General features: G+C 41.4%; 1 protein-coding gene across 1 annotated transcript in view; it reads left to right on the forward strand.

Moving 5' to 3' along the window:
• The window catches only part of prex1 (phosphatidylinositol-3,4,5-trisphosphate-dependent Rac exchange factor 1), an 85,668-nt gene that overhangs the window by 38,697 nt on the left and 24,012 nt on the right, over positions 1–22,959 (forward strand). Inside the window, exons 10-20 of the mRNA XM_035158414.2 lie at positions 1,703–1,850; positions 5,879–5,979; positions 7,482–7,585; positions 8,207–8,256; positions 10,396–10,471; positions 11,413–11,485; positions 14,942–15,087; positions 16,681–16,773; positions 18,837–18,985; positions 19,072–19,157; positions 21,152–21,291. Coding sequence (XP_035014305.2) covers positions 1,703–1,850; positions 5,879–5,979; positions 7,482–7,585; positions 8,207–8,256; positions 10,396–10,471; positions 11,413–11,485; positions 14,942–15,087; positions 16,681–16,773; positions 18,837–18,985; positions 19,072–19,157; positions 21,152–21,291 — 1,166 coding nt within the window. The remainder of the gene's footprint in view (positions 1–1,702; positions 1,851–5,878; positions 5,980–7,481; positions 7,586–8,206; positions 8,257–10,395; positions 10,472–11,412; positions 11,486–14,941; positions 15,088–16,680; positions 16,774–18,836; positions 18,986–19,071; positions 19,158–21,151; positions 21,292–22,959) is intronic.

The following is a 22,959-nucleotide window of genomic DNA, read 5'->3' on the forward strand; positions in this document are numbered from 1 at the left end:
TACTGTTGTAAATTAGCCATACTGATTTGGATCTTGTTTAAGTAAGTATTGGACAGCAGCCTTCGGGCTCACCAGCATCAGATCCATCGATGAAAGGGTTTCAGAGTACAAGTAAGTATGAAGGAGTGCACTACAGCTTGCGGTGTTAAGTTTCAACCTGGCGGAAATCGACCTGAGGCTAACAGATGCCAGATCAGTCACAGTGCCCAATTTCCCCACACTCTCACTTTCTATTACTCGCTCACCAGTTTGCTCTGTGCTTCCTTCTCTCTCAGCCTCTCTACTCCAGTCTAGACAGCTACATTATGATGTTTGAATGCAATAAATCCTGGTAACATTTTTTTTTTTTTACCTCCTCCCTCCTTCATGAATTATTGCTTTGACCTTTTCCATGTAATGCTGTTGTTCTTCCCTGTCTCATACATGCTGTCTCGCCTCAATAGGCTTTGATTGTTCAGCAACTGCCAGCTGGAGGTGTTCCGTCTGATCATTGTTTTCATGGAAGTGCAGGGAAAATGCGTGGGTGGGTCAGATAATGCATTGGGCCATTAGCTCATGCCAGTGAGCGAGCGCAGGCAGGAAGACGAGGAGCAGCTCAAGACAAACTCTGACAGCTGGAGCAGAAGCTGAGGGGCCTCGGAGCCGGACAGGCCCCGTCTGTTGTTCAATGACACTCATTGTTTAAGTGTACTCCAGCTGCTGTCAAATGAAATAAAACCCCACCTCCATCACAGGCTGCCAGCGCGGAACGCCAACGTCTCAATGGGAAAATTGGATTCCAGCGTTGGCCATTTAACTTTTTTCACATTGTTTGTCCCACCCTGCTCCCTCTCAGTCGGTCAGACCCCCAGCCCAAACATTTGCCACTCAACCTTTTTACCTTCTATATAACGATAAATTAATTGTTCCCAGATGCTGCAGATATATGAGATGTACTTTTTTAAGCACGCTATAGCTCGTAAATGAGAAAAGTTTACAGTCAATTGTAGCAGCTTAATGTGCCTCTCGGCCCAGTTAAGCAGCTTTGGGAGTCACAGTGCAGCAGAGTTGAGTTGCCCGAGTCAGAAAGTGTCATGGTGCAATTCAGAAGTTCATCAATCTCGGCAACGAGGTTAAGCAGCTCAAACAGTGTGCTCACTGGAGAGCGTTTATTGGGCAGCAGGGCCTTACAATAGGCCCTCACATGTTCAGCTTTAACACAGAGGAATAACAGTTCACCAAACAGCACAGGAACAAGATCAAGATAACTATACCCTCCTGAACTTTACTCACTCTAAAGACAACTTGTCTAGAGGAGATTAACATCTGGGATTGTTTCAGAGGATTGTGGGAGACCCCAGCAGCCATGCTGTGATCCTGGCTTCATTCCATATGCACAATACCAGAACACAACCAGGCCGTCCAAGCAAAGGCCTGTTTGTCTCTTCTAACAGCACCATGACAGCCTTTGGCTTTTGGGTTTAAGATGTGTAGATAGCAACAGAAAGGAAGTTGAAATAAGTGTTCTTTTATGGGTGAGCTCAATCTTTCTTGGCATTGTGATACAGCCACTTTAATGGACTGAGATTTTGTTTACTCCTTTATTTCCCTCCCCTTGTCTTTTGTCTCTCGAACCCAAAAGATGCTCACCCTGTTGAGGGTTAAGTGCATAAAATATGACAAATCCTCTTGAATCAGATTTGTCTGTCTCTGTTATCTGCAGGTCTCAAACTGGGCATGGAGCGGGATGCCTACGTGATGATTGCAGAGAAGGGGGAGAAGCTCTACCACATGATGATGAGCAAGAGCAGGCACCTGATAAAGGATCGACGCAGGAAGCTCAGCATTGTGCCCAAGTGCTTCATGGGGAAGTGAGTTTCTTTGCCGCCGCAGTGTCTGGTTTCCCCAGGTTCCATGAATGTGACTGCAATGCTATGCTGTTCACAAGGGGATCTTTACAAATTGTTGTTACATAAGATCAGCGGGATTTCAAAAGAGCTGGTATCCAGCTTCCCCGAGTCCTGGCAAAATGCCTAAACTGTTTTATCCCTGCATCCTCTTGCCTGTAATGAGTCCCCACCCCCCTCATAGTCTGCCCTCATGAGTTATAGTAAGGGCCAATCTTCTCCACACATACACACTGCCATCCATACTCTCATTACCAGAGGACCTTTAACTAAAGCTCTGCAACAGGCTGTTTGTCTCTCTGTCCCCCTGATGTTTCAGTGCAGTGAATATTCAATGAGAGACCTGCTTAAGTTTCCCTCAGTATCTCCACATACCCAACAGCATTTGTGAGATCAATTAAATTAAATTAAATTAAATCTGTCTGGCACCACCTCGGGGTAACAACAAATTAACTGGAATGTAATGGGGACTGCTGACTGGTCCTGTAAAAAGTGATTGGGTTTAACACCGCTGACATGACCTCTCCGTATATTTTAATTTATTAAATACATCTTGCATATTAGATAGCTTTTTCCAACAGGTAAATGACTACTAGAATGAACATCAGTCCCATAAATATGATATCCCTATAATATTTATTTATTAACTGGGAAATTACTCAAAATGTCTCACTATGTTAAATAAAGTGATAGAAAATTCTTGGAACCACTCTGTCCTGATCTGTGCCAAATTTAAAAGGGTTCTGTCTTGGCCCATGTCCCATCCTTTCACAGAGCGTCATGGAAATCTGTTCAGTTGTGTTTGTGTAATCCTGCTGACAAACAAACAAATCAACCAACCAACAAACAAACATAACCCTCTTGGCGAAGGTAATGATGATACGTTGACTAGTGTCACATCAACCAAACCACCAAGAAGTGATTTTAATTAGTTCCTCAAAAATCTAATGTTGATAAGAGATCCGTCCTCGTCTATGTGGTGTTCTCAGTGTCCAATTAAATTGATTAGATCGAATTACATTGTGCGTGTGTGTGTGCGTGTGTGTGTGTGTGTGTGTGTGTCTTCCCTGTCAGAAGACACACACACTGTATTAAGAACAGTTCATTATTACTGTCCTTAAAGGGATATAGTGTTTCTTCTCCCATCATTCACTTGTAGGTCAAAGTTCAGAGTCAGTGCCATGGCAGCAGCAGATGGTTCCGACTCCCGTGTTTGCCAACATGTCACTGACTCCTTTCTTTGCCTCATTCATGTGCTCTCAGTCTAGTTTGTCCGCCTCTTTCACTGCCTCCACTTTCGCTTCCCACTATCTCCCATTTTTCTCACTTTATCGCTCAGCCATTTCCTGCCGATGAGTGCAACCCACATTAGCTCTGCATTTGTCTTGCTGATGAAATTAGTGTCAGGCACAGTTTGAGTGCACGTTGCATTAAGCACAGATACCGCCTGCCAATTTGACAGCACCCCATCGCCTTGATAGTATAATTCCATCATTTGTCTTCCATCTACATGGAAAAATGGTCTGTGTTAACACACTTTACATTTTCTTATTGGATAATTGCTCCTTTTTTTGTCATGCGAGTGCACGTCTAGCATCAATTTTGAGTGATGATTGATCAAACAATTTCCTTGTATTGCTTTGTCCTCACCTTTTTTGTGCTGAGAAGAGATAGAATTTGGGTTCAGCTGTTGACTGACACAATTGCAGCATTAGCTTCTGCTCCAATAGCTTTTCATTGTAAAAATATTTGCTTGCCCTCTGTGGGAATATGCATTAGCTCTGTCTCAATGCCATACTACGGGATATTTCAAAGCAGCCTATGAGTTTCGCTGTGCGCCGTTGATGCACACCATCGTCCCACGATGCAACACACAAAGGAAATGGAGCAAATTCAGATAAATAGCGATGAGATCTTAGAAAACACAAGATTAAGTGTTTGGAAAAAGAACATTTTGTGTTGTCTGGGTGAAGTTTAGTCTCCAGTGGCCCTTTAAAGTTGCAGTTTGCTGTAGAATGGCGCACATATTGTGTAATAGTCTGTAAGTAGATGCAGTAAAGTTTGTTGATTTTTGTCTTTAAACAGCGCATTATGAAGATTACTACATTAGTATAGTAGTACTTCATACTGTTTATGATCACTGTAACAGGGTGCCAGTTTAATGAACAATTCTTCAGCGACAGAAATGTGATCAACACCAATCCATTAGCTCTGTCTTCTACAGCTAAGGATGTGTTTGTCAATTTGTCTTTTCCTCTCTATCTTGTACACGCACGCACGCCTTGCAGCGCACGCACTTACGCACATGCGCACACACACTACGCACCTTGTATGCCTGCCATTTATGAACCATAAGTATTCAGAGACATGCGTTCATGCATCCACTTTATGACATATCCACACATAAAGGCAGTGACACACACACACACACCAGCTCTCCAGTTCACTGCATTATTATCCGGGAAATTTATTTTGCTCTGCAGCATAAAAGACGAAGAAGGGGAGAATGTAATTTTCTCCTTCAAACATTTGTTCAGTGCATACTGACTGTGAAAAGACTGTCGCAGCGCTTGGATTTGGACGGTTGATCCATGAATCAAAGTCTGTGTGAGGCATATTTGTAGCTACAGATATGGATATACACAGAATATGTGTGTGTGTGTGTGTGTGTGTGTGTGTGTGTGTGTGTGTGTGTGTGTGTGTGTGTGTGTGTGTGTGTGTGTGTGTGTGTGTGTGTGTGTGTGTGTGTGTGTGTGTGTGTGTGTGTGTGTGTGTGTGTGTGTGTGTGTCACTGTGGTCAAAGTAGTTCATTAAACACATATATGTACATAAAGGTCAGCTCAGCTTCAGAATGAACGTCCCTGGTTGTGTCAGTTGAGCCTACTGAAACCAGCAGTCTCTGCTTTAACGTGTAATGTAAACACTATATGCATGTGTCATAGAAATCCAGTACAAGCAAAACAAGCAATACTCGCTTCTGTTGGGAACAGCATTCCCATATTATCTGTGCTTTATGTGTGTAGAGATCTGACAAGGCTTATTAAAGTAATAAATCATGATCTTCTCAATCTTTCTATGTGGTTTCAAACAAACAAGCCGTTCTTAAATATCAACAAGTCTAAATTCATCTTATTTAGAGGAAAGGAGAAATATGAAAGTGAGCAAATTGAACTTTATATTCATAATGTAAAAATAAATACAGTGCATTAACATGCTGTTTGGGTAATAAGAGACTTAGTCAATGTTCTGTTGTTAAAACATTTGATTTCCAATAAAAATGACCTTTATTCTTCCTGCTCTGTATTTTTTCAGTTTTACTTATATATGTTTTTTCTTTTCTTTAAAACTAATATATAACCCTTATTGACGAGTTGTATGCTTTTTATGATTTTCTTTGTTCTACTTGGGTGTGGTTTTCATATACCCCGTTACTGGCTTGTACTACACCCCAGACAGATTTTTTTACATTTCACTTTCACTTGTTTTGTATTAATGCTGTATAAGTTAAACTAAACTAAACCAAACCAAACCAAATAAATCATAGCCACAGTCAGTCATGTATTGTGCTGTGGTTGTCAGCTCATTCTTTATTGTGATTTAGTCAAGTGGTTCCCAAACCTTAGGTGGTGTCCTAATTATAGTATATATATAATAATCCTTACTTTCCCATTGTACATTGTTTTCACTGAATATATTTACAATACAAATGATTTGATTGTCTTAGGTTTTTCGAAAGTGCGCCTTGATTGATGATTATGAACAAAAACAACTGCTTTTTCGATGCAAACGTCATCAACTGGAATTCAAGAAAAAAAAACATAGTGACTTGGTGGCACCAGTCCTGAATCGTCTGCTGGTTAATTCCATGCAAAAACCGCACATCGAGGAGCCCCACGTCAAAGATTTAGGCAATTAAAAAATGTAAACAGTGAACAGATGATCACATTAAGAAACCACGCCTCATCATGTGCTTCCTTGTCTTGTGCCCTCAGTGAGTTTGTGTCATGGCTGATAGAGAGCGGAGAGATCAGCAAACCCGACGAAGGGGTCAACCTGGGACAAGCTTTGCTGGAAAATGGTATCATCCACCATGGTGAGACCAAACGAAACCTGTTATTTCTCTCTACCTCTCTCTCCCCTTCATATACTCTGTATTTCTCTTACTTTTTCTTAAAACCTCTGTCATCCTCTATTCTTTGTGTGGCTTTCCTCATATTTGATGCTCTTTATATTTCCCCCTGTCATGTTTTTATTATGATCGAACTTTGTTTTGTAACCTCATCCTCGCTTGTTCTTTCTTCTTGAGAAATGAGACACACATGCACACGCATACACAAACAGCTATAAATAATGTATGTATACACTTGTCCAGAGTCGTACTGAAGGGGCTCTTGTACATAGCAAGTGTAGACCACTGTCAGCATTTATACCCACTGCTCCCCCTTGCTGAGCTCCAACGTTCATATTCCTTAATACCTGTGGAAAATCCCCCGAAATCCTCGCTCACAGGAGCCTGCAGCCACAGATTCAGTGATGACATGCAGGGCTCTGTTGGATAAAAGTGGGACTTTGTGTGAAAACTGGAGAGGCTCATGCCCTGCAGGCAAGGTGTACAGTAGGCATCACCACTTAGTCAGTGAAAAAAAAATTGTCAGCGACAGAGCAGTTGTGTGACAGAGTGGGGAATTGAATCTGTCAGTCGACCACTACTGACTTGTGCTGTAGTTCTGTTAAGAGACAAGGATAGACGGTCAACCACGTGCATTTTATCGTACAAAATGCAAACTTTGTTCAAATAGCTGTGCATGTTTGAGCCTGTAAACAAACCAGTCCATACTTGTGGACACAATGTTTGCAGTTTTGATGTCTCCCATAATTTCATCCATCGTTCTCGTCTACTTCAAATTCCACGTTGGACGATTTACAGCGGCGGATTTCGTGGTGCGTCCTTTGGGTTTTTGCGAGGGTTTTTTAAGTCTAGACTGAGAAAAACACTAGCTTGTTTGAGCCCATGCCAACTTGTTGTGGTGGAACCAAACTGCCTCTGTTTGGCAGATTTCACTCAGCGTGCGTGTGTGTGTGTAATGGTCCTTTTCCATTTACGTACTCATAACCAATGTTGGATTGATTATGAGTACGGAAACTTGTTGTGGATGTTTCTGGGTTTATTAATGCTGGTTTGGAGATTTTTTCTATGAGGATTGGCAGTTGTCTGCTGTGTTACATATTTGAATGTCATGGCCTGCTCAACACAAACAATAATAACATGTGCAGTGTTGCCACTTACTTACCCCAATACCCTCAGTAAATGAAATACCTGTGTGATTGCACTTTTAGCTTACACTCCCTTTTGCAAAATGTATTTGACTTAGTACAAGTATGATTCAACTCTGACGTAAACGAATATTGAGTAATTTCAGTGGCATGTGCGTGTGTGATCTCGAAAGGAAATATGTAGAGAAAAAAAAGAGAAGTGAGCGATTGTACATTTCTCAGATACTCTGTAGTCACACCTTTTGGATTATTAACCCTTAATCCCCTAAATATTTTGGAGCCCAACGGAGGTGACGCTTTCTCTCTCTGGTGATATTTCAGTGTCGGACAAGCACCAGTTCAAGAACGAGCAGGTGTTGTACCGCTTCCGCTACGACGACGGCACCTACAAGGCGCGCAGTGAGATGGAGGACATCATGTCTAAGGTAACTGTCATTCTGCTCCTGGATATCCTCACTGGTGTTTGAAATGACGTGTAGAAAATAAACGAGGAAGTAAGGAAAAATATTATATAAATAATATAGTGAATACAAATGCTGGGTTGAAAATGTCACATTTGTGTCACGTATTGAGGTGTGAGTTATATTCAAAGACTTTTACCTAAAGACTTGATGATGGTTATGACTTTACCAACACAACTGTGCTGACAGTGCATATTTTCAATGGTTATTCAAAAACAAATTGGCACGGTTTCCTACTAGCATTTGTTCATCATGTAAATTTGTATTGTAAGTCCACATAAGCATACACCTCAGTGAGTGCTCTTTAATAATTTATGCAAATCATTTGACGGTTTATGCACATATTCAAATACAATCCCTGGAGGAACTAAATCCCTCCTCAAAGAAAATTTAATCAAAAACTTAATTCCCCAAAATGGCACAAAGGTTAATAATAAATATAAGTTGGTTGCGTCGGCTTGCATCTGTTCTCAGTCTCCGTTTCAAGAAATGAAATCTCTTGTCCTGGGGCCATGCTTGTACTTGTTTACTTAAGGCGTGTATCTTCTCTGACTCAGCGGCTCATTTCTTTCCCTCTGGTTTTAGGGCGTCAGGCTGTACTGCCGCCTTCACAGCCTCCACACGTCTGTCATCAAGTAAGTACCTGCCCTCCTCCCTCCTCATATGCTAATGTCCCTACGATCCAGGTGCGATGATGCATATTCATGAAGGGTTCACTTCACCTTTTCTGTAATGACTGGACAAACAGTAGTGCTGCCAAGGATGACAAACCAATCAAACCTCTTTCCCCTCCAACTTGGACACCGTGCTGTGTTCGAGCGGCTACGGGTCGATGTGTTCAGGATTCAGTTCAGCTAGGATACGACGAGTTTTTATGACTGGAGGTTTGTCTTTAAGGTTTATGAAGGTTTTTTTTTTTAATCTCTACAGTGTTGTGGGTTTGTTGGATATTCATAAATTAACTACTTTATATTTACATGACTTAGACCAAATAATGCTGTAACATTTTTTAAAACCCCATCAGTCACTTTTTATTTGTTGTTCAAGCTCTCTCCCGCTTTCATAAACATAAATACACACAGACCTTCTTTGACTTTCTTGCGTACATATGCAGTTCACATGCTGAGAAATATAAACACTACAGTGATAAACACGTACACATAAATCCCCATCAGGAGCTCCTACAAACGTAGCACTCCAGCAGTCCTTATTTGTTCCTTTAAACTAACAATAAAATTAAACTTATTTTAACTACATACCTCCACCAAGTCCAACAGTCGCCTTAAATTCAATGAAGCTGCACCAAATAAAGCCCTTTCTCACAATGTTAAAGACCGTGAAAAAAACTGGATCCCCACCAAATTTCAATGGGTTCTTCCCTGACCAATACAGCATCCTTCCACCAAGTTCCAGTAGCGATGACAACAGAACCTCCTTGGCGGAGGCAAATAATGGTTAAAACTTTTCACAGTGATTGCAGTGATTTCACTGCACAAATGTTTTCCATTGGACGGTTTAAGTCAGAATTGAAGTACAGATCTTTACAGAAGCACAGGAAACACACATTGTCTCCCTCTTACTCTGCCTCAAACACACACACACTGTCTCTGTCCTCTGCAGCCCCTCCCCTCTTCATGTCCCCCACCGCTCTATCTGTCCCTCCATCGCTCACCCGCTGATTGAAGTGCCCGGGGTTCGCCATCGGTGCAAACAAAGAGCTTTTAGTCAGGGGACAAATCCTATTAACATACAAAGGCAATCCCTCTGCCTGCTATTCTGATATTATGTAATACAGCCTGGCTTTTTATATTCATCACTAAATTGGCATTGTAAGTAGCATCCATTAATTATAACATTAAAGTGATGGATGTGCTGCATTTTATGAATCTTAAATAATCAAATGCCTCTGTTTTACTAAACTTTGTTGAGTGGCAGCCGCTTTAATAACATTAACAATCAGTGAAGTTAAAAATATGATATAATAGATATTAACCATACAGTATATAATTAATATTGAAAATGCCAAATATGTCATTCAGGAGAAGCTGATGCTGCTACTGATACAGACTATAAATGATGTGCGGCGGTAGTTTGTTTTTCATGTGTTTTTAATGCATTGTTTGTTTTTCATGTGTTTTTTAATGCATTGTTTGTTCTGTCAGACTGACAGTGAATGAGGATTTTGTTCTAAAAGTGGCTGTTTAGAATTATGGGTGGTCCAGATACGGCCCATGATTTACTCACAATACTGAGACGTTCAAGCAAATAGAAGATTCTGTTCCGTTTTATCGGATGTCATACACCCACTGAGACACACAAGCAACCGCACATCCTCTGTTGTGTTTCCTGTTTGCATGTTGAACGAGCCGATCAACCGTGGATTGTCTGTGTGAGAGTGTACAGTGTTGTTGCTGTGGATTCTGCAGGATTTAAAAAAACCTGCAGAAAAACTGTGCTGTACCAAAAACATATGAATTATGACATGTTATGTTGTTTATGGTTTTCTCTAACTCTAAGTAGAGACAATGTTCTCTTTTATCTGTTACTTTAGTTTTATGTGTAAATTCAACGTAACAGATAGTGTAGGGTCTTAAGGGTGTGAACCACAAAGATATCAGACAAATTGTGATATGTGAATATTGGTTATAGAAATAAAATGTTATTGATTGATTGATTGATATAAAGCTGCTGACTGTGAAGTGTGTTATTTTTTCATGCCGTCTGTATTGTAATGTGAAAGTTTATTTTGTAAAACTCTGTTTTTGCTTCTCTAGGGACAGAGACCATCATCTGAAAACCTTTAAATCTGTGGTGCCTGCGAGCAAACTGGTGGACTGGCTTCTCTCACAGGTAAAATCTGTCTCTCTTATACTTCCACTTTATCCAAACAACACAGAATACTAAACAATTGTCATCACTACAGCTAAGTGTCTTTTTGTAGTATTGAGTGTAATGGTACAGTACCTATTCACTGCACGCTTTATGTCTAAAAAAGAACATTTCTGAGTATTTTGCCGACCATTCAATGCAAGCGAAACTAGCGAATCACGAGTTTATCAAAATATTGTTAAATGCATTAAATAATCAATGGGTTTGTCACATTTTTTTGCAAAAACATTTCTGTTCACTGAGTTTTAAGAGCGCAGTTGAGGACTGTTGCAACTGCACATTTGAGTTTCCTACAAAAGGAGTAAGTAGTAGTAGTCATAATTAATTAATTATAACAGATTGGAAATTATTTGAATTTATAAATTTTAGGGCCATATTCAGTCAATTTTAAATTGGGTTACTTAAACAGGTTTAGATGCTCAAATGTCCAGAAAATACATTACTTGCCTCATACTGTCCACTGCTGCCGCTCCTCTTTTCAGCCTCTGTCTGAAATTTTGTAAAACTTTTATACACACAAAGAAATAACACACTAGAGGAAAGAAGATAGAAAAAGCATAATACGTCTCCTTTAAGAAATTTAAATTGTGCATATTTTCCGCTGTGCTATCTTTCTTTTTTAGGTGCAATAAAGGGAAAGCTTGCAGTAATACAGTAGCTCCCATTTGAATGTATAATTTACTCAAATCGATTTTAAACATTTAGAACCAGTCTTCTAATCCCTCAATGTCCTTTTTTTCAACACATATTTATTAACACATGCTGCGTCACAAATCACCATCTTCACACCAGCAAATACACAAACAAGTCGACCCAGCTGTGCTGTGGCTTGCTGAGTATGAGAAGGTGTAAACAGGCATCGGAACTGACCGACTGTGTGCGTCATTGATTTGGTTTCCCAGGGAGACTGCTCGACCCGAGAGGACGCTGTGACGCTGGGCGTGGGGCTCTGCAACAATGGCTTCATGCACCACGGTCAGTTCAATTCTCTCTCACACATGCATACATGGAGGATGGATAAACACATACACACACACACACACACACTCACACAGCAGAGGTTTTTACTTCAGTTTAGTTTGAGGACTTGATAAATACATGGTGCAGTGATGTTTTTCTTATTTACAGTGTTTGTCTTTGCCACAACAATTTAAATGTCATTAATCCTGCTGTGATGTGTTCACTCTCCCTCTTGACCCATTCACCCTCTTTTCTGTGCTGCTCATTACCTTGAAATGCATGTTGTCCTTCACTGGTCCCACAGTCACTCTTTCTCCACCACAAAAACATTAGCCTCTCCTACGTTATGATGTCAGACACTAAAAAAGGAGCATTGTAAATTAGCACATCCAGTCTAGCCAAGTTGGTAACCTCACTGACCACGTTGCAGTGGAGCGGCTTTGGTTCGAGCCCAGCATGTTGAACGTAAACAGCATTAGCAGTGTACCCTAACCAGATCTATTTGGCTTTGCTACACGGCCGTCTGGGTCAGTCCGCTGAACCGTGACCGGGCTGTAGTGGGGGGTAAACACTGTTTACATACCTTTTCAATACAAAATAGCATTTACACACCTTTTTATGGTGGTTTACTCACTTGTTATTATATTAAATATTGTTTTACCACTACTGCCCCGACCGAACCCAGACTGGTTCAGGCCTAAAATTGAATTAATCATCTTCAATGGCCAAGTTATGTGTGAAGTGAGAACCAGTTGTAAGGAGTAGTTGGTGTTGGATAACTGAAGATTGACGCTGTCTTATGCACTATGCAAAACAACTGAAATCTAAGATGAAGGTCGTAGTTCTCTGATTCTCTGACAGATAAATTATATAAATGCTCCTGTGTCAAACATATAGGTTTATCTATCATACCTCTGTAACTCCAAAATTAGCTGGTATAGACATGTTTTATAGATGCTGCTAAACTCGCTAATAGCCAGTAGTGCAGTTTGTGAAAAATGGGATGCTCTCTCGCCCATCGCCTTGCCAAATTAGCGCACTCACTTTGGTGTCACTTTGCCATCTCTGTCAATCAGAGCCGACGCCGATTAAAACCTGTGTCTACTTCAGTCATTTGAACCCTGAGTGAATGCTGATTGTATCCATTCCCATTGCAGACAAAAGCCAGATGTTAGTGGTTGTTTAAAGGTTTTTTGGCCAATGGAAAAGAGACTTTACTCTCATTTGAACACATAAATCCGCTCCACAGTCACAGAATGGCTTTCTCACTTTTTCACTTGCCTCATTGCCACTCACTCACACACACACCTCCCTCCTTCTACCATCTGTTGGAAGGACTGACCTGTTCTCTTTTATCTCTCCCTGTCCTCCGCCCTTCTTCAGGGTCACAACCTTTCTCTTTGCAGCCTGTCTGCTTACACCTCACCTGACCTCTCCTCACGTCACTCACTGTAGTCCTTACCCAGCACATCTGCTGCTCTGTCACCTGGTTCCTCTTTAACTAGTCATCTCTCTCTCTCTCTCTCTCTCTCTCTTTTCTCTTTTTTACTGTCTGGCTCCTCACTGCTAACAGACAACACAGTTAATTTGTCTTTCATCCGCCCTTAACTGCTGAAATCATTCATCTACATGTCTGTCGGGAACACCTGTTGCGTTTTTCCCTTCAGGCGGCTCAATGTACAGAAACACCTTCACAAGATACAGATACTTTCCACTCCTGAGCCAAATTGTCAAGTACTTTCACATTTAATAGTTTAAGTATATTTAAAAGCAAGAAATTAACTCAAGTAGAAAAGCTTATGTGGTACTTTTACTTTTACTTGAGTACATTTTTGTCTGTTTATTTGTACTGTCACTTAAGTAAAATGTTTGAGCCCTTCTGCCACCACTGCCAATATGTCAGATTGTATAATATATACAGTGCTTGTGGTTAAAAATACAATCAAGTGTATGAACAAAATGAGTCTTAACACATTTTTAGTGTCACTTGAATATGGTCAACTGCTCTTAACATTTAGATTGTGTGTGTGTGTGTGTGTGTGTGTGTGTGTGTGTGTGTGTGTGTGTGTGTGTGTGTGTGTGTGTGTGTGTGTGTGTGTGTGTGTGTGTGTGTGTGTGTGTGTGTGTTTGAGTGAGACTTTGTGCATATTATAAGGTTAAGACGTAGTTTCCGGAGCTGCACACCCTCCAGTTAATGTGTTATGTGGCCACAGCCTCTGTGACTCAGAGGGAAATAACTCACGTTTGAGTTGGCACGAGGCCAGTGTGGGTGGGTGTGGCGTACGTGTAATTAGTTTGTTAAGGCTTTTGTTCATCTGACGGTGCCAGATGCTCTCCAAATATCTGAACACCTGGGCACCTTTGGTATTCAGCACTGCCTCTACTAGCCCCAGCCAGAGTCAGAGTCATACACACACACTAAGATTAGGAAATATCCTTGGTTGAAGGTCTGTGGATGTTTGTTGGAGCTTTGAGACAGATTTTTACTACTGGCAAACAAAATGTTTTCTCAATTCTGCTCAACAAAATAAAATAATTCACCCGCATCGTGGCTTTAGTCCAGATGTGAACATCAAAAAATTGGGGCGAGGTGATGTCAGTGCCAGCTGTTAAAGCATATATTGCGCCGTGGTGGGCGTCCTGTTATTTTACGGATACTTTACTCCCTTTGCAGACAAAAGCCCGATTTTCGTTGGCGTTAGTTGGTTTTTTGACCAGTGGAAAAAGGACTGGACTGGAATTTACAATTCAAACAAAGAGCAGCATGTTTACGATTGCCTTTAATTCAGTGTTCCAAAGAAACCAACAAAATGAAGGTTCAATTTGTTGGACCTCACTTAAGAAAATAGGTGTTCAAAGGAATAAAGGGTCACGTACTGTAATTTATGGCCTGACTTCAGTGGCTGAGAGAAGCATAAGAAATAAACCGTAGTGTAGTAGGATTGCTCTGTGGCATTTTCGCTCAGGCTCCAAAACCGATGTGAGAAGAGAAGCCTCCATAATGTGCTCCTGACCTGTTTGAAGTGCCCCATGTGTTAGAGTAAGGCTCAGCCCAACAGAGGGCTTCACACACACTCACACACATCTCCAGAGGTTCTTACTAACCCGGGCGTGTGCTGGATACAACCCAGGTGTGGTTTGACTGCAGATGTTTCTTCTAGCATCATTAGCTAATGAGCTAATTAACTGTTATCTTGTTTGTGTCCACGCGTAAAGTGGCAGCTTCTTTTGCTTTCTGCTCGTGCAAATATACGTATCTCCACAGAATCAGCACATTTGCTTTGACATGTGATGGACAAATGAGCATTTACATGTATGATGGTAACTGTAGCACCACTTCACCTTTTTATCATCAACCTTTAACTGGAAAGACTTAGATGTGACCTAATTGCTGTTTGTCACATTGCTCCTTTCTGCAGTGGCTTTCTGATTACATGCTCTCTCTCTGTGTGTGTGTGTTTTCTTTTCCAGTCTTGGAAAAGAGTGAGTTCAAAGACGAGTCCCAGTTCTTCCGTTTCTATGCGGATGAGGAGACGGAGGGAACCAGCAGCAAGAGCAAGCAGCTCCAGCGCAATGACTTTAAACTCATCGAAAACATCTTGGCCAAGTCTCTGGTGGTGAGCTGGAGCACATGCACTCACACACAGACACACACATTTCCACACTCTCTCACATACATTTATACTGTACATGGATACATTGATCCTGATTTCAGAATTCTGTCCAAAGTGCCAGACTCACACTATAGCTTTTGTTTCCCTTACATAAAACTCTTAGAATAATCAAGAGAATGCAAATGTATTACCAGTGTACGCTAGTGGTCATGTGATATGCGTTTTAATGCTTGTTCGTATGGACGGGGATTCAAACTGATGCTGAGCCAAAATGCTCATGTGAACAGAGATATTTTTAGTTTGAAAATGTATTTTACACACAAAAATGTAGTAGTTTGGATGTAGCCTCAATATGACATATGACACAATGGCTTAATGCGGATGGATGCACACAATGCAGGAAAAGTTTATATATATATATTTATATATAATGTTTAAATGTGCATGTGTTCAGACTGTACCTGTATATACCTGACATGTACAGTAATATAACATATAGCATACTCTGTATGTACATCCTTAAAATAGAACAGGAATGTACTATATAGCTAATTAAGCTGACATACTGGCATCAATAATATCCTTCACTCATGTGTGTGTTTGTATGTTCCTCGTTGTCATCTCACTGGTAGACATAATTAGCATCACTATAAAGAATCAGTCCTCCCCCTCTCGGGACTCGAGGCTACTTTGATGACAATAAAGACCTGAATTTGCTGCATGTGCTCAATCCGCATTGTAATGAGATTTGTCTCATGGAAATATGTTCAACTTCACTGGCTGGGATGAAGTCCCTGTTGTGCTGCTACTGACAACAGATAGAAGGAGATGATATACTTAACATTCATTCTTTTTTTTTTTTTAAGATGGATGGTATTTTCCAGAGACTTAATTGGAAAGTGAACTGTTTAGTGAAGACTGTTATCATTAGGGAAACCTAGCAGCATCAGCAGCATCCTTGTTTTATGTCAGAGCGGGAAGAAGCCACGCTATCTGGATTTCCACAAGAAGTGGAAAGGGCTTTTTTCCCTTGATTAGCAGAACTAATCCGCCCTCCTGGCCATTACTGAAGTGAAGTGTAGGAACTCTTTATTTACCGCAGCCATCTCCTCTGATGTAACGGCCGAGATCCCCATCTTATCAGGGCCGTGCAGCAGGAAGATGGCCCCAGCAGCTTTACCTAATGGAAGCCGGCTAATGTGCTTGGCGATGACAGCGTTTTACTAAGCCTCGCCCCACTGGGGAATACAATGTGGGAAGCAGAGAACATCATCAGAGGCGAGACACCTGACATGCGATGAAAATCACACATTGCAAATGTGCAGGACTTAAAAAGCCAAGACCACCCGGAGAGAGTGGCATACATCAACTTTTTAACATCATAATAAAGCAGAGTCACTGCAGCAAATGAACAAATTATGTAATGACTACATATTTCTACCGTGTGCAAAAACAGGATCAGAGCCAGATCAAATGTTTATGACTGTAGAATATGTGCATCATGACAATTATTTAGAGATTTGCTTACACATGATGCAGAAGCCATCAGTCAACAGTGTAAACGGGCCAGTAATTAGGTGATTTCCTCTGTGCTAGATTCACCCTGAGGAGGAGGACTACGGCTTTGAGATCGAGGAGAAAAACAAGGCCATTGTGGTGAAATCTGTCACCAGGGGCTCCCATGCTGAGGTAATGGTCAGCACACACACATTTTCACACACATTTTCACACACACACACACACACATGCCCTGGGATATTAGTTCCAGTAGGTAATGGCTGTCGACTGTTTGGACGGCTGCTGTCAGTCAGCATCCATTCCCCATGCAGGACTTTTTTCTGATTGGCAGTAGAGCCATTAGACATGCTTAGTTGCATCACCTTCACATGCACACGCACCCACACAACATTTTCTTCAATGCAGATAAGGCCGTGACAAAACATCTAAAACCTAAATGATTATTTATTTTCTTCTTTTACTATACATATATTAAATTTCGCAGTATATTATTATTATCTACGATTCTATAGTATTCATGAACAGGTGCTCAGAATAGCTGCTGTCATATCCGTGGCTACATACTTCAGAGACTTCTTCAGCAAACTCCTGTTTGTGTGTTTTCCCAACATCAATCATATTTGTTTAACCTAGTTTCACCCTCCCCCTGCAGTGGGTCTATGCCCCGCAGGGGGTCCCCCCCACCCCCCCAGGTTCAACCACTGCCTTTCAATGGCATGTCTAATGCAAGACCATTCTTCTTTCTTTTCCTGTGATTTTGCCTTTGCTATGATGTTTCTAGCGTTCTTAAAACGTCAGGATGATGCCCTGATCGTCCACGAGTCCAGAGATTGAAAACCTTCCCCTCAGCATCATGAGTTTTACCATCTTCCTCTCCACCACTTTATTTCATAGTAATTTCTCTTGTGAGCCTTCTATTGAAGCACTTCTTTCTGTTATTTTACTCATTTTCCCACATTACTCCTCTTCTCAGTCACTCTCTGGATAATCTTTTCCTTTTCTATTTTGCCTGCTTCCTCCACAGTGAACCCTCTCAGTTTTGCTCTCTCCTGCACTTTTTTTTCTCTTATTCATCTCCCATGCCCCCTGTTTGCCAAAATAACAGGATTGCTAGTTGTGACACAGCCTGTGTGCCAGCCCAGTGAATGAAGCTCAGCTGATTCCCATGGGGCTCTGAAAGGGGCTGAGAGACACTCACTCGCACACTAGCCTCTTTCACTGTATGATACTATTATAGAGAGTCACGTGCAAACCAGCACCCATGCTGTTTAATCACATGCACGCACACACGCACCACACATACATCTCTCCACATTCAGATGGCTGTGAATCCTCCCAGTCGTTCCTACCTCAATCTTGGGCCGTAATCCAAAATTGGGGCCTGGCTAAGCCAAGGCCACCCCACCGGATCTGTGCCTGGGACACTGGACTCACACAGCGGGGGTACAGAGGCGGCATTATTCTCACAACGCGGCTGAAGATGTGCAAGATGACTGCGTGTAATGATGTGGTTTGTTGGTTATTAGAAAAGAAAAAAAGATTTTAGGAGCTGATATCTGACTGTGCAAAGCTGAGGGTGTTTGATTCTCTGAGAGCATGTGCAGTGTATTTGTTTGTGCAACTGTTATACTGCATGTCAGCATACACTCAGCAGGATCTGATAACTCACCACTGGTTTAAAATAGAAAGTTGTGGCTACATTAGAAAGAGAGTGATAGGGAAATGTGAAAGTTACCCTTCATTCAGGAAATGTGTGCAAATCCAACAGGCAGCAGACTTTATCATGCAGCTTAATCCTATCTGGTAGCCAATCTTGATATGCACTCTCTATAAAAATATTTTTCTTAGGCTGGAAGATGAATAACAAGACTGAACAGGCTGTTAAAACACTGAGCAGTACACTCTGGTTTTCTCTCTCGTTTTGGTTTGGTTCAATTACTTCTTTATTGTCAGACTCAACGTCTACTAGAAAAACATACAACTCCATCCTGGAGGCTAATGAACTGAGCAGGGACTTGATTCTGAGTAATAAACAAGTCAGGTAAAAAAACTTTAATCGTGCTTTTTCTGAGACTTATGCTGTACACAGTTTAGATCTCACTGGGACACGGGGGTGATAATGCACAAATTTAATGATCCCCATTTGAAAATTATAAGTTTAGATTGGAGTTGAAATAAAGTGCAACCTAAAAATAACTGCATTCTGTCCCCCATCTGTTCGTCTGTCTGTGCAGATGGCTGGTCTGCAGGTGGGCAGGAAGATCTACACCATCAATGAGGACCTGCTGTTCCTCAGGCCTTTCTCCGAGGTGGAAACCATGATCAGCCAAGCCTTCTGCATACGACGCTCCCTGAGACTGCTGGTCGCCACCAAGGCCAAAGAGTGAGGGAACACATGCACGCACGCACGCACGCACGCACTCAAGCTCCACACATGTACATTGATCTCATTGTTTTTTTCTCTTCTAGGATTGTGAAGATCCCTGACAACCCAGACACCCTCTCGTTCAGACTGTGTGGCTCCGCCCCTCCTCATGTCCATGCTGTCAGGAAAGGTGAGTGACAGCTTCGACTGACTCCTTGAGCCAGTTCAATCACCCCGCTGCTTTTTCTAGGTGAATTTCATTATAACTACTTCATGTGTTGAATAACACACGTTAAGGACTCACTCTCTGTAAGAGCACTCCCATCAGTTTAGCCTCGCACTTCTATTACACTGTCAGAACTATGATGGACAGATTATATAACGGAAACTGATGCAGCAGTACCAGAGAGCTTCCTTTAATTACCTACATTACCCTAAATGCTACTCAACAATTGACAGCTCGGGTGGAGATTTGAATGCAACCTCAAGCTCCCAACCTCTAGCAGAGTTGATGACTTGAGCTCTTTTCTTTCTAATGCACCCGCAGCTATTTTTCACTTTCAAACTTGTGTCTTTAGCCCCAACCGAAGGCAAGGGACATCACTTAAGGCAATTTATCATAGCTTATATAGATCTTTCTTGACTAGATAGTACAAATCTTTTTTATGCAGACGTGCTTCTTAAAATATGGAAACTTAGAATCTGTCACTTTTTTCATCATCTAAATTAAAATATAAATTTAAATCATGTAAACACAATATAGATTTCTGTTACAAGAAATATACCTAAATCTACATACATCTACATATATATATATATATATATATATATATATATATATATATATATATATATAAGAACAGGACGGCATCAGTTTTTTATGTAATGGAAAGCTAATCTGCTGAGTGGTTTACAAGGTTCACGTGTCCCACGGAGATGTGATAAAATGAATTTTTCTTGAATTCTATTAAAACAGACGTTTACTTTGTTTATGACTCACGCTGGATCTGTCTGTCAACTGATTTTTAAGAATTTGACCTTGTTATTGCTGCATCACTGTCGGTAATTGTTTACGGTGTCAGAAAGACAAATCATTTCAGACAAATTCAAAGGAAAGATGAGGTAACTCAAGCCTCCAGCCACCTGTTACGCTCTGCTTTTAGTGAACCTCCATTATGGTTTTTATGGCCACCTGTCAGACAGACAGCCTGCGGTCAGAGTTCAGACCCTTAGTAGACAGACACACACACACACACACACACACACACACACAGACAAACTCAATGCTGTGGGATCAGAGCTGTTGCGAAAAGTACAATAGGTAACTGAAAAAAAACATCCAAACCTTTTCTCTACCATCTCATTTTTCCTTCTCTCTCCTTTTGACCCTCTGACCAGATGTTCATAGCACTGTCTTGAACTAGCAAATTGAGAGATTTATGACAAGTTGGATTAGGGATGAATCCCAATGTGTAAACCAGACAGGAGTAGAAGAGGACACACATACAAAAACAGAGGAGAGGAGCTGCTGTTCGGCCAAGGAATGTGATCTTTTTTTAGGCAGAAGGACTACTTTCCCTTTCTCTCCTCACTCCTTCTCCTTTTTTCTGTCTTTCCAGTGTCCTGTATCACTTCTGGCTCCCTGCTGGTGTATGATGTTTTTTTTCTTTCGAGGGTCTTTATTTGTGTTTTTTTTCTCTTCTTAAATCAGCCCCCCTCTGTGCAAGCCATTCATGGGTCAAGTAGCCCTGAAGTCTGGTAATCCTTGGTACCTTGGGTGGAAGTGTTGCCAGCCCTGGTATTTTTAGATTGAAGAAGATGGAGGCGTTGATTGGACTCCCAGGCTGTAAAGCCATTAGTAGGTCGGGGACAGTGTGTTACACCACTGAGCCAAGTCATTTTCTGTTTTTCCTGGAAAAACAAAAGTGAGGTTAAGTTACCGATATGGGAGTTTAGTCCCAAATATATCGTTAAAAAAAAAAAGTAATTGAATAAACTAATTTAATTAGATTAAACATTTAAAAATAACACAACGGACGTCAGAGACACAAGTTATTAAAGGCCTCTATTCCTCCTACTCGAATGTCTTGTTTTCCATAATAGCCCAATGTGTTGTGTACAGTTCTGCTGTATTTATACCACTCGCTGACCCTTTACCTCTTACCCTCTGTTGACGCACTGCAGGCTGGGAGGCAGCGGGGGCAGGTCTCCAGCCCGGCCAGGTCGTCCTAAAAGTCAACGGCAACAACGTCAACTGCAGCAACTACGACGAGGTTCTGGAGCACTTCGCTGCGCAGCACACGCACCAGGAGCCCCTGCAGACGGTGAGGGGACAAGGGAAAACTGGAGTTTAGAGTTTAAATGTGGCATTTATTGAGAATTGGACAGCACAATGGTGCGGTGGTTCACACTGCTGCCTCAGAGCAAGAAAGTCGTGGTTCAAATCCCGGTTAGTTCGCCCCATGTTTGTGTGGGTTTTCTCCGGTTACTCCAGCTTTCTTACACAGTCCTAAAAACATGCAGACTTTGTTGACCTCATCTGTGAATGTGAGAGTGAATTGTTTGTCTCTGTATCTTGGTCCTGTGATGGGGACTGACAACCTGTCCAACCTGTACCCTGCCGCTTGCCCAATGTCAGCTGGGATTGTCTCCACCACCCCCTGCGACTCTCAGAGGATAATGAGTATAGATAATGGATGGATTTATTGAGAATATTTAACAAATACAACTAGTGACAGTCAAAAAAATCTCCTAATCTCTTATCAGTTCTTCTGTGTGTTACTATGGCTTTCGCTGTAACAGGACATTTCCTGAATGCTTTATTTATAATACAAACTACTTAATGCCATGAGATATCATGATTAGAATTGGCTTTAGCATTGGTAGTTAATTTACTTAATCTTTCAACAATGTGGGACAGTTCACAGAAAGCCCCAGTGACCCAGACATTCCTGCTCTGAGATGGATCATAAAACAGAATTAGCGGAGCTGGAGATAGATACAGCAACTTAATGTTTGAGAAGAAACACACTTCTGTGATTCCATCGACTTTGCAGCGATTTCATCGACTTTGTCGGCGTTCTTGGCTCCAACACTGGGTGGCCTAGTAATCTCCCAACATAAATTACTGGCTGTCACTGGCGCTGCAGGCGACACATAGTGAGAGTTAAATATTGTTCAACTCAAAATACCCTCCTGCCCCAAGAGGAAAAAGTAGCCCCATGGTATTTCAGCCTATTCTTGTTTCCAAGAAAGCTCAAGGTTTATTCTGTGTTAAAGTAATCATTGCATATTTAGCACTGTTTCCAAATTGGGTCAGGACTAGACACTTGTATTTACACTTGGCTTTACATGGCTAACGTCTAAAATGACAAACTCCCACCGGGTTGTTTTGACATTCCTGCAGCAGCAATCCATGTCTACAGGCAGTATTTCACAAGACTGCAGACAGAGTAGGATGTCCTCCTCACTGTATAAAGCACAGCGTTTAGTTTTCTGAGTCCGACTGACTCTTCTGATAAACCCCCTCTGCTCTAAGTGAACAGTGAACAGACTCATACTCATTTTGGATTTCTTCCAGTATACATTCGCGGGTTCATTTACCAGCAGGAGAAATTACCAGGATGTTGTTGATGTGGCTGACTGCACTGCTGAGTTCAGGCTGGTGCAGTCAGCCCTGACTTCATTGTCAGGTGAAAAGTTCCCGCACGGAATAAATACTTAAGATTATTTCCTTCCCATTCTGCTGCGCTTTCACCTAAATATACCAAAATCCTGCTTTGTCTCGTCAGCTTTGCTCATTTCACACTCACTTCCTCCTCCACTCAGTTCCTAATTTTAAACCTCATAAAGATTTACTGCATATTACAGATATACACAATTCTACTGTTGATAATTATAGTACATATAAACTGTCAAATCAGATGAATTGTAATTCTTACATTAAATCTGTCCCCTATTCATTCACATTGACCTGAAAAGTGCAGTTTTGT

The sequence above is a fragment of the Hippoglossus stenolepis genome, chromosome 6 (assembly GCF_022539355.2).
Source record: "Hippoglossus stenolepis isolate QCI-W04-F060 chromosome 6, HSTE1.2, whole genome shotgun sequence".
Taxonomy (NCBI): Eukaryota; Metazoa; Chordata; class Actinopteri; order Pleuronectiformes; family Pleuronectidae; genus Hippoglossus; species Hippoglossus stenolepis.